General features: G+C 40.8%; 1 protein-coding gene and 1 long non-coding RNA gene across 4 annotated transcripts; one reads left to right on the forward strand and one right to left on the reverse strand.

The window, feature by feature from the left end:
- The first annotated feature begins 1,410 nt into the window (after positions 1–1,410).
- TMEM106B (transmembrane protein 106B) lies at positions 1,411–20,659 on the forward strand. 3 transcript variants are annotated; one of them, XM_027799605.2, is made up of 8 exons: positions 1,411–5,921; positions 9,542–9,763; positions 12,496–12,559; positions 13,809–13,968; positions 14,684–14,824; positions 14,932–14,981; positions 18,263–18,316; positions 19,053–20,659. In XM_027799605.2, exons 1-8 carry the CDS (start codon positions 5,744–5,746, stop codon positions 19,189–19,191), a joined length of 1,008 nt encoding a protein of 335 aa, XP_027655406.1. In that variant the 5' UTR covers positions 1,411–5,743; the 3' UTR covers positions 19,192–20,659. The 3 variants fall into 3 exon arrangements, with proteins under 3 accessions (XP_027655406.1, XP_055564370.1, XP_055564369.1); XM_055708395.1 differs by lacking the exon at positions 1,411–5,921 and adding an exon at positions 6,356–6,512; XM_055708394.1 differs by lacking the exon at positions 1,411–5,921 and adding an exon at positions 7,592–7,610.
- On the reverse strand, positions 20,571–21,734 carry LOC129735928 (uncharacterized). The gene is made up of 2 exons (XR_008731941.1): positions 21,603–21,734; positions 20,571–21,354 (listed from the first exon to the last, which is right to left on the reverse strand). It is a non-coding gene; the product is annotated as an uncharacterized LOC129735928 (long non-coding RNA).
- Between the last annotated feature and the right edge of the window lie 415 nt (positions 21,735–22,149).

Here is a 22,149-nt window from a genome sequence, read left to right on the forward strand (position 1 = left end):
ATAGCTAGTCAAGCTACACATTAGAAAGAATAAAGCTAAAATCTCCTTGCTTGTATTTTCCTCTATCAGAAACTGCAGCATAGATCATATGTAAAATAGATGAGTCTAAGATCAATGGGGCTGCTCAGTGTTATTCTACATCCGTATGCATGGCTGAAGGCAGCCACAGCTGCCACCCACTGCCACTCCTCTAAGGTAAAGACAAACGGATCTGCACATGACTTGTAAAAACCTTGTTCTGAAAGAAGCTGTTCAAAAGCATTAAAGTCTAATTACTAGGTCATTTGCCTAATCAATCAGAAGATTTGTTATTCTTTGTCTATATCTGTGGATTGTTGTCAGTTTTGCTTTTTCCTTATCAATTTCCAGCTATACATTGTTTGAATTTTTTCAAAAGAAAGGTGAGAATTTGTAAATAGAGGCTAATTTCCACAGAAAAATATTGAAAGCATATATTGCTGTGAGCTGCAGTTCTTATATAGCACCAGAATTGTGGAAGAATGGTCACAAAACTATGTTCTTACAGAATATAATCATCTCATTTATTTGTCAACTAATGCAGAATTTAAGGTTTGTGCACATATAATGAACAAAGAGAAACTATAAAGCATACAGTGCTGAAGACTGTGGAGTGTTGCAAGAATGAGAGTTATCAGTAGCTGTGCAATATACAGAAACACATCAATTATAAAAGACTGTTTATGTTTTATTCATGCAAAATAAAGTCAGTGCACAGGCCCTACCATCAGAAAATATATAGCAATGAAAATATCTGTGACAAATTATATTCAAGTACTAAATATGTCTAAAAATACTTACCACAGAATACCATTAAGATGAGCAATTCTGAAACACAGAGAATACTTCACAGAGGGGAAATTGAACTTTTTTAAAAATCCAAACAGACCAAATTAATACAGTGATTTTTTTAATGTACATTTTTAATTCTCTACATTTAGTGCAGCCACTCCTCAAAGCAGCACTAGATCATAGGATAAAACATCAAAAGTGACCAGTATGTTCCTGGTCAAATAAGTTCAGTGTTACTGTCCTGTGCCTTGAGTAAGGTCACCTCGGATTACATACACCTAAATCGTAAATGCTTTACAGAATTCTCTCTTTTTCTATAGGTTTGTTAGGTTTATTTGTTGGGTTTTTTTCCTTTTTGGCCTAAGTGTGACTTCAGCTACCCTTCAGTAATGTGACCTGACACAAGTCACCATTGCAACTACAGTATAGCTCAGTCTAGTGCATCCTGGGACTGGGGTGACTTGTGAAAAAACAGGACTGTTGGCATTGTATTGAATCAAGGGCAAAATCACTAAGAATTAGGATTGGTTTTATTTTTATCAGGTTAACTTGTAGCTCTTCTCTGAAGTTCCTTAAGAAGAAAACCATGGTGTAGGGAATCAACATTCTCTTCTGGATGTCCCTCACGAACCAGCAATTGTGGTGACTATTAAATTGATTACTGTTTATGAAAAAGTCTTTGTTCTTAATTAGGGATCACTTTGACAGTGAGCTCAGGGAGTTCAAGGACAACTGTAATGAGCAGCTGGTGCTTGTCTTGAGCCCCCTGAGCAAGCAAGATATGAGTAGGACCATCAAGACAACAAATACCATGTGCTGTGGTGTCATGACGGTAACTCCACCACACTCGGGCATCTGGCCAATGTCCCTGGTGTGTGTGAACCTTAAAAATCATGAGATACTGCATGCCTGCACTTAGCCTAAACTTAAAAGTTTACATACACTAGGTGTGTAAACTATTTTTGGTTTTCACTGAGTATAAAGGCAGGAAAGCTCCAGGACTGGGCCAGGAGCCTCACCTACAAGTGGACGCACCACACAGGAATTTTCCCAGTTACTGAGATACTCTTGGCACCACTGCAATGGGGCTTCCCAGCCAAAGTGTGGACTTGGATGATTTTAAGGTGGTAACTCGTGATGTATCCTTTTCTTAGTCTCTGTAATGATCTGCAGTAATGATTTGGTGCTGTGGTCCTACTGCTCTTTTATCATACTGTGCATAATAACTAGTACTGTTTCCTTTTATCATATTGCAGGCTTTTTTTTCCTTTATTATACTGTAATATAATAAACTGCATTTATCCTTATATTTGATTTGGAATTCATTTTTCCTTGGTACCCAGTCAATCAGCAAAACAGTGATAAAGAGAAATTTAGAAAAACCATGATCTTTACAACATGGCAGAATAACTATTCGTGGGCTGCTTGAGGTGGAGGAGGAACATAATCCACATAGACAACTCTAATAGTTCTGCAAACCTGCTTTTCCGTATATACAAACACATCAGTGGTGTAATGATGAGCCTAAATTACAGGATTTGTTAAGTATCTTCTCTCCCATCAGCAACAAGTAAGCAGACACAATCCCCCATACTGCTACTTTATACATAGATGAGATAGGGATTAGAGTTTTCACATTCTTTTTGTTTGGTTTTGTTGGTGTTTTTGTTTGTTTGTTTGTTTTTCGGGAATTTGAGATAGCTTGGAGATAAATATAGGTTCTGTACCTAGCTCAGCCTTCAGATAACATGCCATCCATTTTAGCCTGGTAGGCTATATGAAAACAAGGTTTATGCAATCACCCTGTCTCTCTGTCTGTGTCCCAAGTTCTAATTTTGAAGGTGGTAAACAGTTTCAGCAGAGTTTGAGAGATTATAATGTTTATACAAATTTTATAAAAATAGATAACCAGGCAGAGGAGACACTAGGGGTTGGAAAGTTTGGAGTTAACACCTAATAGCTTTCTACCCAGTCAGCAAATTTCTACGAATTTCCACTTCTGAACATGGCAGCCTGCATGTTGCTGCCAAAATGCTCCACAGGAGAAGATGCTAGGCATATGCAGTCATAACAGAAAGTATTATTATAATGCAGGCAAATAGTTCAGCCAACCAAGAGGCAAATCCATAGGAAACCAGGCTTCATTACCTTCAGCGTTCACAGAACTAGTAGCTTATATTTCTGAAGGATGAAATAAATATGGGCAGTCTGAAGTTTTTTTGCAGACAACCACTGCTAGCGGATTGTTATTCATCATGGGGGCAAAACTGGAAGTAAATGTAATTCTTAACTGGCACTGCTAAAGTGTATGTCTCTTGTAGGTGCTCACAGGTCCTGGGAGGCTGCACACTGGCACAATTGGCTGCATATTACATGGATTGCTAACTCCAGCCCTTTCAAGGACCTGACTCACCATATCCCAGCCACTAAACTCAACTTGGAACTGGATTTATCATTTGGATTTCTTTAGTGATGTACTATCAGAAGCATAAACTGCACCCGTTTAGTGATCTGTGAGAACTAAGAGCTCGTATTACTTGCAGCTGTCCCTCAGTCCAAAGGTGATGATCTCAGCTTCTCTCTTTATGTCAAGTGTTTCCATTTCATACCCCTCCTACTAGCAATAGTATTGCATACCACCCCTCTACTACACATTTCTGAACTGATTGATTTCTGTGTCTGTGTTTAACCCTGCAATCCTCACCTAGACATATTCTACCCAGTTCATGAGCAGAAATACTGGATGTTGTGCAGTCTGTACTTTCTTACTGCAGAATACCCTTTCCATAATCACAGGAACCCTGTCTTGATGAGCCCAAGCTCAGTGGCCCATTTCCATAACACTTTTAAGCACCTCATTGCATATTTAAGCACTTCTAGGATGCTTATAATGTGTACATCTTATCACATATTTTTCATGTTTTTCAAGCCTGCACAGTGGGTGTGACACTTTGCCTTTATATTATTGCTTGTTTTCAGTTTTCATTGCATTACTTTAGCCTATAGTAAACAAATTATATTTAAGGTGAGCTTGAGGATTTATGGATGGGTTTGAGGCTGCTAATGGGTGAGCCAGATACCTTTAAAATGTGCTTTCTATGTGAAAATAACACGAAGCAAACAGATATCCAGAGATACGTTCCCTTCCATGATGACAGTGGTAAAGAGGGAAAAAAAAAAAACAACCAACAAACCATTCTGTTTGTGTCAAAGCTACAGAGGAGAGGTTATGGAAAATAGTAAGAAGTGTTTAATAGGAAACATTTCTATTGATTACAGTAACGAAGAACTATCTCTACAGCCCAGGAAGATTTCAACTGTTGCTTCTATCATGGCAAAGGAAACACTTGGTAACCTCAGAAACAAGGGTAACTTTGTAACATCCTTACCTGCATGGGGCCATATAGATTAATTTGAGGCCTGGAAGTATCGGACAAAAACTGCTGCACTTTAAGTTGCAAAATTTTGATTTGATCAAAATCTCCATGCTAATTAAAATTTGGTAGGTATATTTCTCTTGCATAAATCTGTATTGACAGAAAGTCAGTCTGAGTAACTGTGAGTTGCCAGAACTCAGTGCGACTTCCCAAAGCTGTTCCAAAAACCTTTTAGCTAGACCTTTTGTGACATGTCCCCTGTTGTGTGATGATTCGGGTCAGCATGCCTGGCTGCCAGTATTATTTAAAACAATGTAAAAGGCAAAGACTTGGTGTTGTCACTTTCTGTTTGGACAGCTGAAAGCTATGACTGTTTTCGATATGGTGCTTTGTGCTCCCTAGATCAATACAAAGTTGAGCCAGAACCAAAAGCCAATAGCCAGGGAAACTAACAGCCAGGCCTGCCAGGCTTGAGCCTACCAAACTTACATCATTTGGCATTTTCTGGTCCTCTAAAGCAAGATACAAACTCCACATAGGTCCTGGGCATGCCAGGGATCTATCCAAAGCATCTTACACACAACATTTTATAGCGAGGAACCCACAGAGTACCATGGTCAATCTTGCTGCGCAGAGAGCTTTGTACAGGCACCTCAGGAACCTTGAGCACTGATGGGCCAAAGGCTCAGAAGAAGGTCTACCAGAGGGACAAGGGATGTGCCAGCTGTTGCCAATACTGTCAGGAGCTTGACCATGCCTGGCTAGGGCAGTAGAGCCAAGCCACCAATGAAGCATGCAGGACTCTGCTTGAACTGGATAATGAAGGCTAGAGACTACTGCTAGACAAGATCTCTGAAACTCCCAGAAAAAAAAAACCCAGAAGTTCCAAGGATAAACAGAATAACTGGGCTGGCATCAACCCAGGTAGATATGTGCAGAGCTTTTTTTCTCTGAGCATGTGTTTGGGCAGGGGAAGGCTATTTTCTGTGCCGATCATCTCCTGGACCTGCAGTGAGGTGCCAGGCATGCTGCTGGCAGGGCTGTACTGCTGGTGGCCTCACACCTACACCAGCTCTGGGTGGCTCCTGGAGGCCGCCTGTCTCCTCCTGGCCTCTGGAGAAGCCTGGCACCCTGCCCCAGCCTTGTGATGACTCCAAGTTGTCCTAAGGACCTCACTTCCATACCCTCTCCTTCGAGCCCTGCCACTATGCTTGCCTGTGTGTGCACTTTGGTACATGCTGTGAGTCACAGCGTTTCCCCCAGCCCCACTCACTCCTGCAGCTGGGACGAGGCTCCCAAACCGGGCAGAGCCGCTCCCCGGTCCCCCAGCCTCCTTCACGCCGAGCCGTGTCCCCGCCGTGCAGCTCCCATCGCGGCGGTGCCCCCCCGGAGCAGCGGTCTCCCGTGCTGCCACAGGCACCGGGGGGCGAGTCGCAGGGAGAGGCGGGCACGAGCCAGGCAACAGTCACAAGTTCCTTCCAACACTCTTCCTTTCCCTGTGGGAGATCGCTGGGACATCTCACATCAGCTGTACAAGCGCCCTTGCGTGGTGTGACATGAGTTACAGTGAATTGCAAATGAATTGCGGTGGCAGCGTGTCCCTCGTTCCCTGCACCTCTCTCGCCTCTTTTGCGATAGCTTTCCTCGCTGGAGCACCTCATCCTGCAGCACAGCGCGTTACTTCCACCGGCGCTACCAAACCGGCGACACAAGACAGCGATGGTGGCTCTGAAGGTACCACGAAGTAAACTGGGCTGCGGAAAGCAAAATCCCCGCGGTATTCCCGTGATTAACGCCGCGCAGGGCGGATGCGGAGGAGCGGGGGCCACACGAGTGCAGGCGGAGCAGCGACAGCTGCCGGCAGGGAAACCCCGGGGGAGCCGCGCTCTGCCCCCCGCGCCCGGGCTGCGGAGCGGGGCTGCGCCACCGCCGGGCTTCCCGCTCCCGCACCGCTGCCGCTGCCCCCGCCTGGGGCCGGGGGTGCGGGGCGCCCCTCAGCCGGGCCACCGCCTCACGCCCGGGACGACGGTTTCCGTGCGATCCCCGAGCCTTCTGCCGACCGGGAGGGGGCCGGGCCGGGCAGAGGAACGGCGACTCCCGCCGCGCCCCGTCCCCGCGGGGCAGCGGGCCCAGCCCCGCCCGCACTGACAGCGCCGGGCCGGAACGGGACTGGCGCGGCCCCGCCCCCGCCGCCCCGCGCCTGCGCACGGCCCGGATCCGGCGTTTAGTGCCGGGGCAGCTGCAGCGCACCTGGAGCCTCCGGTTGTGTCGCCCCCCGTGCCCGGTGCAGCCCGCCCTCCCCGGCCCGCCGAGCCCGCGCCGCAGGTGGGGAAGGCCGCTCCTGCGGTGGAGGGGAGGCGGCTGGGCGGGGGCCGAAGCCGAGGCTGGGCCGAGCGCGGCTTGCGGCTGTGAGGCCGTGGGGAGCTGGGCGTCAGGCGGGGGCCGCCGCGCTGGGTCGTGGGCTTCGGCGGGGCCCGGGCAGGCCCGCGGCGCGGAGCCGCTTACCCCGGGGCGGCGGCCCGCGCCTCTCCGCGCCGACACCCCCCGCCTGCCGGGCGGGGGCAGCGGGCAGCGGCCGAGCCCGCCGGGCCTTGGTCCGCGCCCGCCGGCTGGACGCTTCGCCATGTTTGCCAGAGCAGCTGCCGCTCTGGCCTGACGGGCGGGAAAGTCCGTAAATGTCGGGGAGAATCTTGGCCTCTGTGGTTTTGGCAGCGCCAGCCTTACCGAGCAGGCTGGGCCCCGGAGGTGGGTTTCCGAAGGGGTCGGGGCAGGCAGCCCTGGCCTCGCCTGCCTGTGCTGGGCAGGTCGGTGGCTGCTAAGTCATTGCCTTGCCCAGCTGCATCCTCTGTTTTGGAGGAGCTTGTGGTGTTCGTGGTTAAGACACAGCTGATAGGGTGGAAGATGGTTGCTGTTCAAAGTCTTCTGCTGTTTTGAAAAAGAAGTAGGTTTGCTATCTCAAGTTTATATATTTGCATATAAGAGGTAAGAATGCCAGCCTAACTCTTTGGAGAAATATAACAATCTAGTTTAATTCTGTAAAGTTTCACTGAGTTTATAAACAAAAATTTATCTCCCCAAGCCTTCTGTGTAACTTGGGATGTGGTGGTTCTGTATGCTTGGGATGTTGTTTGGGTTTTCTCTATGTACTATCATACTACACTGCTGCAGCAAGTTGAAGGGCACAGTCTTAAACAAAACCAGCTTATCGTAATGCTTCTGAATTTACTAAACTCTTCCTAACAGACTGTGAAGTCAAAGAAACTCCAGATAAGTCCAAGGAGACTGGAGTGTGTATACATCAGTTACAAGGGAGAGACTGGGTCAGAGCACAGCTGCTAAGGAAGTAGGGTTTGTGACTGGTGACAGTATAGAGGCAGTCACATGTGAAGATGAGATATTCTCGGAGCTGCTACTGTTCCTCATGTAAGTGTTGGATAAAAAAATAGTGTTCTTGAGTTTTGGCCAGCTGTAATGGAGTTCAGCGCTTGGTTGTGGGGGGAAGCATGTTGGAGGAACACATTTCACTTGAAGGTCATTGTCTATCTTCTCACCCGTGAACTGAGATATGGCTTTCCTAAGTCTGGCGGTAGAACAACAGTATTAAGCTCGAATTATTGAAGCTCAGGTACAGTTGGTATTGGAGGATACATCTGCCTTAGTATTTTAATTAAAATAAAGGGTGTGCTCTTCAAATCAGTTCCCAGTCATACTTGTCTGCTGCACTTCGGTTCACATCACAGTGTGATTTGGGAGTGCGTGAATGCTCTCCCTTTTGGAAGAAGCTAAAACTAGAAGGTGCACTTCAGTTGTGGGTGTTGTCAGTCTAGACAAGACCTAGTATGAAATAAACACACAAAAACATATATAGTGTGGATGTTGAATTCTCAATAACTATTTATTTCTATGGAGTTGCTGCTTGTTCTGTACTGTTAATGTAGATGTAGCCTGTGTTTACCATCAGTGAAGTAGGTCAGTTGAATACAGTTGTGGTACAACAACAACAGGGATTTATCGCTAAGTTTTCAGACCTGTAACAGTGACAGCTACTGCCTAAGCTGCAAGACTGAAGTTTTGTAGCTTAAAGGCTGTAGGTCAGCTACAAGGAGAACAGTATGCAATTTTTTTCAGAAAATTTTTTTCAATACTTCAGTAGTTTTAATTTTCAATTCAACAGTTTCCATTATGGAATGGCTCCCAAACTTAGCATGTTTTTAAAAGTGCTGTAGCAGCATAAGGATAATAGTTTTCCTTCTTGTAAGGGTTTAATGACTTAAATGAATAAAATAATGCAGCATATTTTCTGGAGCAGTAACTGAGACTTGCTGGCATTTGAATTACTTTCCCCCTCCCACATTCACCTAGCCTTTGTGGCAATATAATGAATTAATGTGGTGCTTGTGTTACCATATTTGAGATCTTTCTGTTTTGTCTTGAGTGGTTGGTTTAAAATATTCTGACTTGTTTTGCTTTCTTAAGCTTCCTCTTAGGTCTTCCATTCTCAGTGAACCATGATGATTTGTAGCAGCTGCTTTAAAAATTTTTTTAACTTTGAATTTTATTTCAACCTGTTTCAAATAAGGAAGTATTCCACTTGAATCACTTCATTACAGCCTTTAGTTTCAAGCATCCTGTGTTTCAAGGTGGTTTCAATGCCATGACCGAAAAACTCCTGTAATGGGAAAATTTTAAAATTTGCATGGCTAGCAAAAATGCTTTTTTTAACAAGTCTTTATAAATGCTATGTATTGCTGGCAGCTCTGTTAAATTAACTCCCATTTTTTCCTTGACTTTCCTGGGAATCAGCCCTCTTGGGTAAAGGGAATCACCAGTTTAAACACTGCAGATCTATATTTCTAGTTTCCAAGCTAGTAGCTGATCCCATGTTCTCAAAACAAGTCCAGCCTAAAAGGTTTATTAGAATTGGGTCTGTAGTGTCTGTAGAATCCACTGAAAATTGCAAACTTGCTTTCTAGAGCCCAGTCTTGATTTTTTTGTTATACAAAGAAAGTGTTGTGTGAAAGTCTGTACAACAGCCCTGCGAAAAGCACTGCTAGAGTGTGGCAACCTTTTGCCAGCAATTTTGGTGTTCTAATTTAAAAGCCTCTCGTCGATCCCCATTCAGCCTGTGTATATTGAAGGGTCTGAGCAAAGCTCCCAGTTAGTTCAGGTGCTTAGGGCTTGGGATTGACTCCAGCTTGACAGGGCTTTCATGCTTTGCAGGTCTTGAGGGGATCTGAACAGAGGGCAACAGGAGCCTTGGAGTAACGACCCTGTGGTTACCTGATGCAGAGCAATAAATGCAAGCCATGTTTGAATAGTTCTCCCTGAAAACTTTCTTCTGATTTTTATTTTAGACATGGGAAAATCACTTTCTCACCTGCCTATGCATACATGCAAGGACGATGGCTATGATGGAGGCACAGTGTCTGATAACATGAGGAATGGGTTAGTGCACTCAGAGTCGCACAATGAAGACAGCAGATGTGGAGATGTATCACAGTTTCCTTACGTGGAATTCACAGGAAGAGACAGTGTCACGTGCCCCACTTGTCAGGGAACGGGAAGAATTCCACGAGGTAAGTTTTCTTTGTTTTTTTTAACTTTTAACCTATAAATTTACCTCATAACCATGTGCAGTTGTAACTATAATCATCCATAGCAAATAGCTCTCCTATTTAAGATGAAGTTCTTTCATCTTTTTGGCTTTTTAGCACTAGGCATTTTGTTATGACTGTACTGGATGAATGAAACAAATTGAGATGTTTGGCTGTTGCCTCCTGGGTCTTCTCTTGTACAATGCCGGTTTTCTGTCCTTCTCAGCTTTAAATTGACACATAACCCTAGCTCTTGCAAGCTGAATTTGAAAACCTTTATTTTTGTGAGATTTTTATTACATCTTTTTTTAGCTACCTATTTTAAACTCTTTGAATCAACATATAACTGAAAAAATAGCTGCAGATGCAGGAAGTGAAGAGTAGGCCTGTACTGCAACACCTTTTCCCTAATCAGTTACAGTGAAATTTTTTGCCCTCACTGCTGCCAGTGCCACTCAGTTTCTTGACTCTCCCTTTGTCCCATGTGTCCTTGGCAGAGGACCTCCACGGAGCTGAAAATACATAGGCTCTCTGGCTGCCCTGGAAAGGAGTAGGCTGCACAGTGTTAGGCTTCATGCCTAACCATTTTATTTGCTTGCTGCCCTTGTTCTTTGCTTTACCTTTTAATAAAACATTCTGCTTTGTTATGCTTTTCTAAGTGTACTACACTAAGTCACCTGAATAGCTATTTAAGAAGAGACCTCCGAGAGGAGAATGCAGGTTATCTGAAACTGGGAAACAGGAGAGAGTGGCAAATGCAGTGTGCCAAGGCACAGTATTCTTTCAGCTGTAAGTTCTTCCCATTGATAGGGAAGAGGAACTGATGAGAATGTCTTGTGTTTGGGACTGCTTTGCTTTTGCCAAAACTCTTATCCAAAATAGATTAGTGGGTGTAAAAACCCTCAGAACTGATTTTAATCAGCAGCTCAGGAAAATTGGGTGATGTATGTTGTCCTTGTACATGTGCTTCAGTCAGATTAGGTTTTAGTATAGTTCACACCTCCTTCTGCCTCACCTGTGAATAAGAAGTGGGGGGCACAGGATATTAAAAAGTTACAAATATGGGATTTGTATTTTAGCTGTTAAACTTTATTACAATGTATCATTTGAGTATTTCTGAATTCAACAAATTTGAAGTGTGGAAAAGCTATGCAACTAAAAATTATTTGAACAACTATAGAGAAGGAAGTCTGTTCTGTTAGCTTGCTAACTTGAAATGCTTCAATAGAATAGAAACTTGCTATTGATATTGTTAAAATAGTGCTAAATACTGCTAAAATGCAGTAACAGTGGGATTTCTGTGTTCAAAAGCTTATTTCTTTGACTGCAAGATTTTGGATGTAGTAATTAACTCATATTTGTTTAAACATTTTACAGTAACTATTAAAAACACAAGGTGTCCTTACATTCTAATGAAATTATATGATTAAAGCTAAAACTTTAAATGAGTTAGAAGAAATAGGGATGTCTTTAATTATTTTCTAGTAATTTTTTGGGGAAAAAATAGTGTTTGGTTTTTTTTTTTTGAGGGGGGAGGGTTCACAGAATGACTGCATGACTTGTAGGGCAGACTAACGATATGGCTAAACTTAATAAAGACATAGAATAGGGTTTTGTTACTTGGACAGCTTTAGCTTTTCAGTAAGATAACAGCACAGTCCTACTTTCATACCTTTTGTTCAAAGGTTGAAGATGCTTCATTGAAGTGGAGATGAAAATCAGTTTTAAATTGGTAGAGGTTTTTTAGAAGGCTGATGTTACATACTACTACCTGCTTAGCTAGCATGCTTTGCTCAGCTTAGTGATTCAGCATGGAATCACTTCTGAGGAGTTGATTAGCAAGGTGATAATGCTGGTCAAATCCTGCATTTGGCTTAAAAAAATGCAAATCTCACTTGGTCTTGAGGCTTCTCTGTTAACATATAGATGAATCTCAGTTCTGGTTTTGTGTGCAAGCAGATAACAAAAGCTGTACAGGCAGATGTAGTCCATCTATTTTCAAGTCATCTGTGCTTGTGTTTATTAGTTCTACTGTTAAGATATTCCTCTCTTTAAAATGCTGTCTAGTGAAGTAGTTCATGGCTTGGAGAAATTCCAGTAGATACTTTTTTGACTTCCAGGGTGCTGCAGCTCAGTCCCATGAGAAATGGCTGTATGTACCGGTGATGTCCAGAATGCAGCATGTGTATAACTTGCGTTGGTGAAGCCACCCACATTGATACATATATTTTTTAGGATTTTTTTTTTAAACAAACCTGACTTCTGCTTTTGAGAAGAGTACATTCAGAATGCCTTCTGGAACAGTTCTAACTGCCCAAGCTTCTGAATGTTTTTCCTATGACTTTACGTGGCCTGGTGTAGAGAGAGCTGGAAGCTGTTATGTACCTCTGTTTCTCTTGAGGAAATGGTGCCAGAGGCATGTTATCTCCTGTGCATGTTCGCAGCACAGAGGCAGAATTTGTTGCTGTTTTGGTCTTTCTGGGCTTGGTGGTTTTTTTTCTCTCCATGTTGTGCAAGCCATACTCCTATTTCAGAAAGTGACATAAGCTACAATAATATTCTGTGTGGGTTGTTATCTGGAATTTAAATGTTTATCTTTAATGGCACCAAAGAATAAACACTAAAGTTATAACAGGCACTCTTTCTTTGAAGTAACTGCAACAATACTTACTCTTTTCTTTGTTTAAATTCTGAAAGGGTGTTTTTGTTTCCAGGGCAGGAAAATCAGCTGGTAGCATTAATTCCATACAGTGATCAGAGACTGAGGCCAAGAAGAACGTAAGTTAACAGTTGTGATACATAAATCTACAGTTAATTTTTCTCTTCTAGTTAAAATTCAACAATTTAAAGGAGATAGTGGTAAGAGGAATCAAGCAAAAAGAAGGGAATGTTTTCTTGCATTCGGTACTGAAAGAACCCTGCTCATGAGCAATACCAGTCTTAATAACTTAAGGAGTTAGAGGTTAACAGGTGTGCGTACTGCCATCACAGTATGTCTTACAAAGCTAGTAATACTGTATGATCTCATCATGTAGCTATTTATCTAAATGTCTGCAGTAATTATGCAAGTATTCATCAATCTCTGTAGTATCTTAACTGATCTGAGCAGATACATCTTCAGTGTTAAAGTCCGAGTAAAGTGATAACTTTTTTGGGCCACTACTACAGAATAAGTCACCTAGAAAATAATCTGTAAAGCTCTAAGCAGCTAGCAAAATCAAGATTCATCTTTCTGATATAGTATATTTGAATTTTTTTTCCTAGGATCTACTTAAAGTTTTCATTACAGTCTTCAGGGCTTCTTGTTCTGACGCTTTTTTTTGTTGTGGTTTTTTGTTTTCTTTTTTCCATTAATGTTTGGATGTTTCTCTAGTAAGCAGAAATGAGTGCCAGGAAAAAAAAAATACAGTAACTTCACATAATACTACCCTGGATCATGTCTGATATTAGTAGTACAAATTTGAAATACATTGCTTTAGTGTTCTAACCTTGAGAAACCTGGAGCTGCAGTAGAACCTTTTACTTGTGTATTTTTTTATACACACCTTTTATGTTAGGTTAATTGTGAATTTCCTGTTTCTTAGCAGGAGTCTACACTTCCCTGAAAGTATCTTATGACAAAGAATCTTGTGTAAGGTGCATAAGAGCTTTATTCTTCATTCTGAGTGTGGTGTCAAATTCCTGCAGAATGACAAACCTTCTCTTACAAATACATTTTTAAGAGGAAGTGTTTGTTTCAAAGCACATAAATGTTTACCTCTTCCATTTTCCACTAAGTTCCAAATGTTGAGATAATCACATGTTTTGAAACTTGATTTCTGTATATATAAAAAAGTAACAGCTGTTTGAGACAGGTGTGAAGTGCATTGTGGCTTGTTTGTGGTTTTTTTCCCCTATGGGAGGTGGAAATAGACTGAACTAAGTTGTATTGACTGGTCATGCTCCTTATTTAAAAGAAAATAACATACCACTATTGTTTAATGTGCTTTTGACTCTGAAATATGCTTTTTTTTTTTTTCCCCTCCAGAAAGCTTTACGTGACTGCTTCTGTAATTGTATGCTTACTACTTTCTGGGCTGGCTGTATTCTTCTTGTTTCCTCGCTCAATCGATGTTGAATACATTGGTGTGAAGTCAGTGTATGTCACTTACGAACAGGCTAGACATATAATATATCTAAATATTACAGTAAGTAACTATTTCTTTAGATGTTTGTAATGGATAAATGCAACAAGAGATACTGCTTTGACTGTTTAATATACATAGAAATTGTGGTTTAGCTGATGAACTTAGTGCGTTAGGAAATACAGGCAGATACAATGACTGCTTTGTAAAATGTAGCTGGACCTTCTGTGGCTGGTTTCTGTAGTTGTAGTTAATAGAGATGTAGTTGCAAGCTACCATTGGGTCTTCTATTTTTATGGGAACAGTGACCTCTGAGTGCTCTGCGTTATTTTTGGAATATGAGTGAAATGTGGTGTGTATGTAGGAACATGTCTTGGTAATGCAGTCAATACAGGATTGCCTAAAGGTTTTTCCATAAGAGTTCCTCATTTTAAATAAACTAAACCAGATGTGGGAGAAAAGGGTCCTGTGATAGCTAAATTTCCTGGAGGGAATAATCAAGAATGGGAAGAAATGCAGTATTTGCAGTGGAAGGTGGACGCCAGGGAAGTTGTGCAGAAGTTTGTGCTGCTCAGTATATTCCCAGAAAAAAAAAAACAACCTGGGAAAGGGCTAAATGATGGTCCATTACTCCCTTCCCCCCCACCAATCCTTGAAGGCAAGAAAATATATCTGTGTAATTTCAGGTAATACTGTCTCAGGCATAAATCTCAAAATGTGTCCTCATAAAGATACACAGAATGAATAGCTGTTAATGTCTTTTTCATTTTTTTTTCAGAACACATTAAATATAACTAATAACAACTATTATTCTGTAGAAGTGGCAAATATCACAGCCCAAGTTCAGTTTTCAAAAACAGTTATTGGCAAAGCACGACTAAACAACATCACCAACATTGGTCCTTTGGATATGAAACAGGTAAGTAGGATTGGCTTTTGAAGTTGAATATGTGCTAATCTTCAAATATAAATCTACTCATTTGTGTTTTCATTGCTTTTCTTGTTTTGTGCTTTTTTTTTTTTCAGATTGACTATATGGTGCCCACAGTCATACAAGATGAAATGAGCTACATGTTGTAAGTGTACTGGCCTCCAAATATCATGTGGGTTGTCTTAAAAATCACAATGGTGCTAAAAGTGACTTTGAAAAAAGTCAGCAGAAATGTATTTGCAGAGTTGTTGCGGCATTTTCTTTGTGGATCTTTAATAGTACTGAAAAATACTTAAACTATGGTTGTTTCAGTAGTTTCATATAGTGGCTTGCTGCACCTGGCTCTCAGCACTTTGAGCGGCATCTCTATCCCAGTGTTTCAGGCCTTGGCAATAGCTAGGACTTGCTGCTTTGGGGTGTGAAAGTGCAGGTTTGTTCCCCTAACAAGTTCTCTGGTAACTTTCCCACATATTTCTCTGGTAGTAGAGGGAATTTGTATTTAATTCTATACAAATTGGAGGCTAATTTGTATTTCTTCAGACCACATGTATACAATGGTAAGCAGTGTTTATGGCCTGTCCGTTAAGCATTTTTATTCATTGCTTCTGAAAGTTTACTTGACCAACAGACTATTAGCTGAATATATCTTGGTAACAAACACAAATGTTAATTCTGTGACACTGAAATGCAGAATGAACAGAAAAAGTTAACTATTGAGACCTTGGGTCTGTGTGTAGTTCCAGTGGATTTCAGCCCCTTTGGGGTGGGAGAGAACCTTACAGCATTGAAGTGTTAGTGTGAATTGAAATAGGTGTGAAACACCAAACTGGGCACTAACTTTAAATAAGCAGAAAGTGTTGTACTTCTGTTGCCTCTTAAAAGCATGTAAGTTAGCTTGATTAAACACTGAATCCTGTGAATCTGCTCACCCTTTGGATGCATAAGGAGTAAATAAATGTGGCCTTCATAGAACTCGTGCTAATACCTATCTAGTCATGCTTTTGTTGCAATAAGGCATTGAAACGTCTTCCATGGTCAGTACTGCGGCCTTAATTTCAGTAATGCTGTTGAGAGTCTGTTCCCAACAATAGCCACAACTTTTACGTGCAAGCTGGTGACTAATCTTAGGAAAAAACTGGATGACTTCAGATGTCTAGAGAGATGCAGACAGAGAAAAGCTGCTCTGCCTGTGGCCTGAACTGAATGTATTTCAGGCTCTTGTGCTTCATAGCTGCAGCCTTGGCAAAATGTGGAAGAATGGTGTGTTCACTGGTCCAACTTGGAGGTAGATGGTGCAGTCTTGGAGCAGAGGCAGAGAAACTGTCATTGACAGTAGTGTGTAATGTGGACTCGCCCTCCTTCAGGATAGCAAGTGTCAAGTGACATTACTAGATGAGCAGACTAATAGGTGGTTTGTAAGCATGTGAAAATATTCATTGCTTCAGCACAGTGATGCTAAGCATGGGCAATAACTCTTAATAAGAGACCCGTAACTATGGAAGTCTGTGTTAGTTAAGGGTCTAAGTTCTTGTACAGGCTGGCACAGCAAGGTGCTAGTGCTTGTGAGTAGCACTCACTAGCTTTGTGATGTTTAAAATGTACTAAACAAACTTGAGCCACAAAAAAAAAAGTAGCTATTAATTTTCTCCAGATTTTCTGTATGTTACACAGTTGGTATTACTTGACCTCCCTGACCTGTTGACAGTTATTGTTGATGGGTTTTTGCTCTTTCACTGTATTGTGAGTCTTGAAAGCCTGGGTTTGCTTTATAGGTCGACCCTGGAGACGGTGAGTGAGCTTCCTTAGTTTAAACACTCAGCTGGTCTTAGTGGGGTTTTGTATTTGTTACTGTTTGGGTTTTTTCTCCATGCACAAATATTTAACTTTCCAGTGAAGGCTGTGGGACAATCTTTGGAATGCAGGGAGTATTGTGGGTTATAGCGCTGGGTGTTGTACAGCGGATTACATTTCAGTGTTTTCCGAGCTAGTCAATTCAGTGTTAGAACTAGCCAGTTTGGATCCCAGAGAGTGCATGTCCTGTAAAATTAGCTTAGGTTGAATACAGGAGACCTTAGAGATCTGAGGTGTCTGCATACAAGCAGGTCTGCTGAATCCAGATGAATGGTGAAATCAGCATTGTACAGGGCTTTTTCCATACTTATTTTAGAGATCTGGCTCAATGTGGAGTTCACCTTCAGTATAGTTTCCTAGCCACAGTTTTGTGCAGTGTGGTGTATTGTTTTGGCTTTTTTTAGTGGGTTGGTATTGTGTGTAGTGTTTTTAAAAAACAGATTTATTTCCAGATAATATGGAATTAAAAAAACAGTATGCTGGTGTTGTACCTCTCTGCTTGTCAGCCAGTATGTGCTGTTGGATACAATCTGGCTTTATATTATGTTACAGATAGTTTTCTAGTCCAAAATATAGACAAAAATAACTGAGAATACCTGGCATCATATAACTAAACTTGGTTTTAAGCCTAGCAGGAAAAAATCAAAATATTTATCATTACTACAGATACCAATATAAAACAACTTTTCATACCTGTTTTATTTGTATTTTCATACAATTTGGGTCACCTATGTTGATTCACTGTGTAATACTATATCATATGTATGTTGGTGCTGAGGAAAAGAATGACAATGGCATGCAAGTATTGTGGGGTGGCTGCCATGCAGTCTTATTGCACTGACCACTTGCCTTTCATTCCGGAGCTGATAAATTTGTGACCAAAAGCAGGGGGAAAAATACATACATTTACATAGTGCTCTGTATAACTGCTGTGTAGGTGCATGTGACTAAATATAAGTCTGACAAGGGTATATTGCAAGAGAACAATAACTTGAAAATCTCTGCAGATTGTTTAAATGTTACTTTGCGTAGTACAGAAGTGAATTAGCGCCAAAAAAAGGACTTTTCTAAGTTCTTGAAACATTTTGAGCAAGAATACCAAGCCTTCTAGGCTTTTTATAGAAATTGCTATTACATGAGAAGATGCTGAAGTTGGCATAACATTAACATTTTGTTGTAAAGTTTCCTTTCTATATATAAACTTCACATGAAGTGAAACTGCAGCAAATTGTTACTCTGAAGGGTTACAGACAGTCTTGAGTGATGAAGTGATATTGATGTGCTTTAATTTAGTGGTTGAGGTTTACTTCGGTTAGCTTCTGAAAGATGAAGTGAATGCTGTTTCACAGGACAGTTTTGTTGGCAAGTGTTGCATGTAAGCAAGTGCATGTGAAAGCAAGTAGACCTAGGTGAGTATACAGTCACTAGCAGTGTTTTAATTGCCATTGCTAACAACTCTGTAGTCTCTATATACATAGGTAACAGAATTTCCAGTTGCAACCACAATTCTTGCTTTTTAGATAATTATCTGTGAAAGCTCAATGCAAATCTAACTGTTGTTTTTCTTGTTTGCAGTGACTTCTGTACTTTAGCATCTATTAAAGTGCATAACATTGTAGTGATGATGCAGTAAGTATGGAAACTTCCTGTTTGTTGGCAACAACTTTAAATCAATGTAACTCTTTGAAATACTACTCAAAATACTTAATCCTGGAGTCTGCCTCATAGATAAAATGAAATCAACTTGCTTTCTAGTGTAGTAGCTTCATAGTTCTTGAAAAACAGGTTCTGGTGGTGTAAAGACACTTGAATAGGCAGAACTGTTATTACTGTATCTGCTGTGTAGTTGAGCTGTAACCGTGGAGCTACTAAGGTCTCAAATACTTGGAAATGAGTTTGTTTCAAAATTGTTCAAAAATTGTCAAAATCTTTGTGATCCTGAAGCAGATACAGGCTTTAGTACTCTGCCAAAGTCTGCTTTATGTGACTTCTTGCATAAATAGTAGCATGGTGGTTTGTTCTTTTTGTCTTTTGAAGGGGTTTTTTTGCTGTTGAGGGGGAAGGGGGAGAGGTGTAGATCCAACCATGGCTGTAACTTCTCTAATCATTTGCTTTCTCCTCACAAGGCAAGGTATTAATGAGTAAACCTCAGGTTTGACATCTTTAGGGGGGAAAAAAGTCTGTGCTCAGGGAACCAAGTGTCTTTCATGGAGAAAATCTATAGTGGTAAACTAGTATTGTCTTAAAGTAATTTTTAAATAAAGTTTAAATTTTTTCCTTAAAAACTCTAGTAATGTCAAAATGCTGATTTTTAGAATAGGAAACTGAAGCATCTTACAAACTTCTTCTGTTTTCTCTTTCTAAGAGTGACAGTGACAACCTCTTACTTTGGCCACTCTGAGCAAATATCCCAAGAGAGATACCAGTATGTGGACTGTGGAGGAAACACAACCTACCAGCTGGGCCAGTCAGAATATTTAAATGTACTTCAGCCTCCACAGTAGAAGCACCTCTTGGTTAGTGTGGAATGACTGCTGTTGATGCTTGCAGAGATCCTTTGAATAGGACTGGTACTACATGAAGGGGAGTGTATGTGCATGTAAAGCATAGCAAACATGGTGATTTGTTCACTTCAGACACAAGGAGGGAAAAGGTGAAAAATGTATATAGATGCACTTGTTAAATGTTGTGTTTTCCCCTTCTTTTTGCTTTCTATTACTGTAAGCACTTCTGTCAAGTTGTGTGGTGGGAGGGAGAGGGGCAGTATCAGATTCTTGAACTGAACTGGGACCTTTGCTTACAGTGTGGTACATCAACTTAGAGTAACTGTGTATGTCTATGTTTAGGTGAGATGTCTCACTAATGAGCATTTTAGAAAAAATGATACTCATAAATTTTAATTTTGTACTTCAGTTCTTGATATTTGACTATAAACTGGCAGTAGTACTACTTAAGTAACAAATTACTTTGAGGTATCTGGGTGTGAAACTTCTATTAGTAACCCAGTGGTGATGGTTTTTTATTTTGATATTCTACTTCTCATTTGCTATACATGATTAGAGGTGACATGCAGTCTTTGAAAACCAGGAAAGCTGTCTTGGATAACACTATACTTGAATGTGCAACTTCTAGAATCTGGCATCGTTTCATTCATATTCCCTCCTGCTACCTCTGGGATGTTATAAGGAGAATGTATGTTAGATTCAAACTTGGGTTTAAAAATAAAGAAACAACAACCCCCAGAGTCATTGCTGACGAAGGAAAAAGTAAAGACTAGAAAATGAACAAGTAAAGACTTTGATAGTGTCTTTCTACTTTATTTTTTAGTAAGCTTTTTGTACAGCTATTAAAAACAAGACTGCAGTTGGAACTAGGTGGGAAACTGGACACAGGTTTGGGCAGCCTAATGTAAATTTTCATTTTTATTGTTTTAATATGCTGTGTATCTAAGCTACTTGTGTTAATATGTTGGGGTGTGTGTATTTAGTGCACAGGTTCAGTAAGCAATGCAGTAATTACCTGAATCTCCAGAGCACTCACAGTTCCCATCTAAGTTATGTAGGGGAGAACAAAGCAACTCTTTCTGTTAAGAGTAAATGCTGATGTAATCATGATACTGACTTTATAACAAAGCTGTTAAATGGTTTCAGCAGGATAGTTTGCACAGTGAGAATTTCCAGGGTTATAATCAAACATGGTGACATGTAAATTTTGGGTCCAAAGCTGCTTGACTTCTGAAGGCTGACTGTTCTAAGGGTTAGGTATGAAACTTTTTAATTGACTAGATCAGGATTGTTTTATTTCTCAATTATACAAGATGCACCTGTAAAAGGTACTATTGAGATTTGCATTATAATGAATAGTTTGGGTTTTTTTAAATAGATGTTGCGGTTTTTATGCTGCCCATCTCCTGGAAATAAGCTATATAAAATGAATTGGCAATAAACACTATGGCAAAAGCCTGCTGAGTAATTTCTTGCAACTAACAATCTCATGCTTCAGTACTTCAGTGAATGTACATGTCTGTATTACTCTTTTCTTTATTGACCTCTCTTAGGTGGACCTACTTGGGTGGGTGGGGAAGAGAGTATCAATGATTTAAGACTGATATAAAAGAAATGAAGTAACTATACAAAAAACCCCACCTCTCCTCTGTTCGAATTGCTATGAACACTTACTCTGAATGTCTATGAGAAAATCTTGGAACCTAACTGTCTATTTCATGTAACTGTTGATAAGATAAAGATGTCAGCTTTTTGGCTTTGGAAAACTTCTGGAACTGGAATAGTAGATTCTGATTTAGTATAGTTACATTCTGAAAATTACTCTTGAATCTGGGCAGTTAAAAGTAAACATTGTTACAGCTTACGATCACAAGGGAAACTAGCTCACAACTGACTCTGGTCTTCCTAGAGTATAGATGAGGTTCAGTCCTGTGGCTGATAAAATGCCTGCAGAAGCTTGTCTGGTAGCCTGAAAAGATGCAGGTAATAACTAAAGACCAGGGTAGTGGGGAGCTGGGTAGAAGCAGAGGTGAACTCTTCTTTATCTGGTGTAGAAAGATTTGCTTGTATTGGAGAGCAGGGAGAGTTCTGGTTTAAATCGTGTCAGATCTGAAGTCAGCCAGCAAGTGATAGGGCTTTTCTTCTAGGCCTAAGTATTTACATCTAGAATGCTGGTTTTGTTTGGAGTTTGTAGGTTGTTTGGAGTTTTTAAGTAGAAAAAGAAGAAAATTACTCTAGGCAAATATTTATATCAACTTAAAACAAATTTTTCTCTGAAGAATAAAAGTAATCTAAAGTAACCAACCTAAAGTAACTGGAATAGTGTAAGGATAAAATTATTTAACAGTAGCAAAGGCTGCTTGAACAAGCATGCTTGGGGGGAGGTTACACTGTTTATGCAGTATTGGGACTCAGGTTGACCTCTGAAAGTTTGAGAGATATGCTGAGTAAAATACATACTTAAATCTGTGGATCTTACATTGCATGAAGTGTTTGGTATTGGCTAATTTAAAATAATAAATTGAGTGGAATTATTCTTTCTGCATATGTGGTAGAAGGGGGAAGATACAACTCTTAATGTCTGTCATCTGGGATATCTAATGGATGTAAACTTTAACACCATCAATTTGTGGTAGACTTACTGAATGACTAAGTTTTCATTTTAAAATAAAGGGTGGGGTGAGGATCCTATTGATTAATTCTCCAATTAAGTCAGTTACAGGAGAATCAGAGGCTTAAAATTCCACATGTGCTAGTATGTTCTTGCAAAACTGTCAGCATATTTACTAACCAAACAAAGACAGAATTTCAATTTAACTACTAATTTTAATATAACATCTCATCAGATAAGCGGGTAAGCATCTGTTTGAAAACTTTGACTTGACTTCTGTGGCTGAGCTTGGAAACATGCTAAGGGAGCAAGGGAAGTCAGTATTAACTTGTATGACTTTGTAAACA

The sequence above is a fragment of the Falco cherrug genome, chromosome 4 (assembly GCF_023634085.1).
Source record: "Falco cherrug isolate bFalChe1 chromosome 4, bFalChe1.pri, whole genome shotgun sequence".
NCBI lineage: Eukaryota > Metazoa > Chordata > Aves > Falconiformes > Falconidae > Falco > Falco cherrug.

Coding starts and splice junctions, on each gene's coding strand:
- TMEM106B (XM_027799605.2), top strand. CDS start 5,744: ATGAGTTACAGTGAATTGCAAATGAATTGCGGTGGCAGCGTGTCCCTC. Junction 5,922..9,541: donor CAGCGATGGTGGCTCTGAAG/GTACCACGAAGT, acceptor TTTTTATTTTAG/ACATGGGAAAATCACTTTCT. Junction 9,764..12,495: donor AACGGGAAGAATTCCACGAG/GTAAGTTTTCTT, acceptor TTTTGTTTCCAG/GGCAGGAAAATCAGCTGGTA.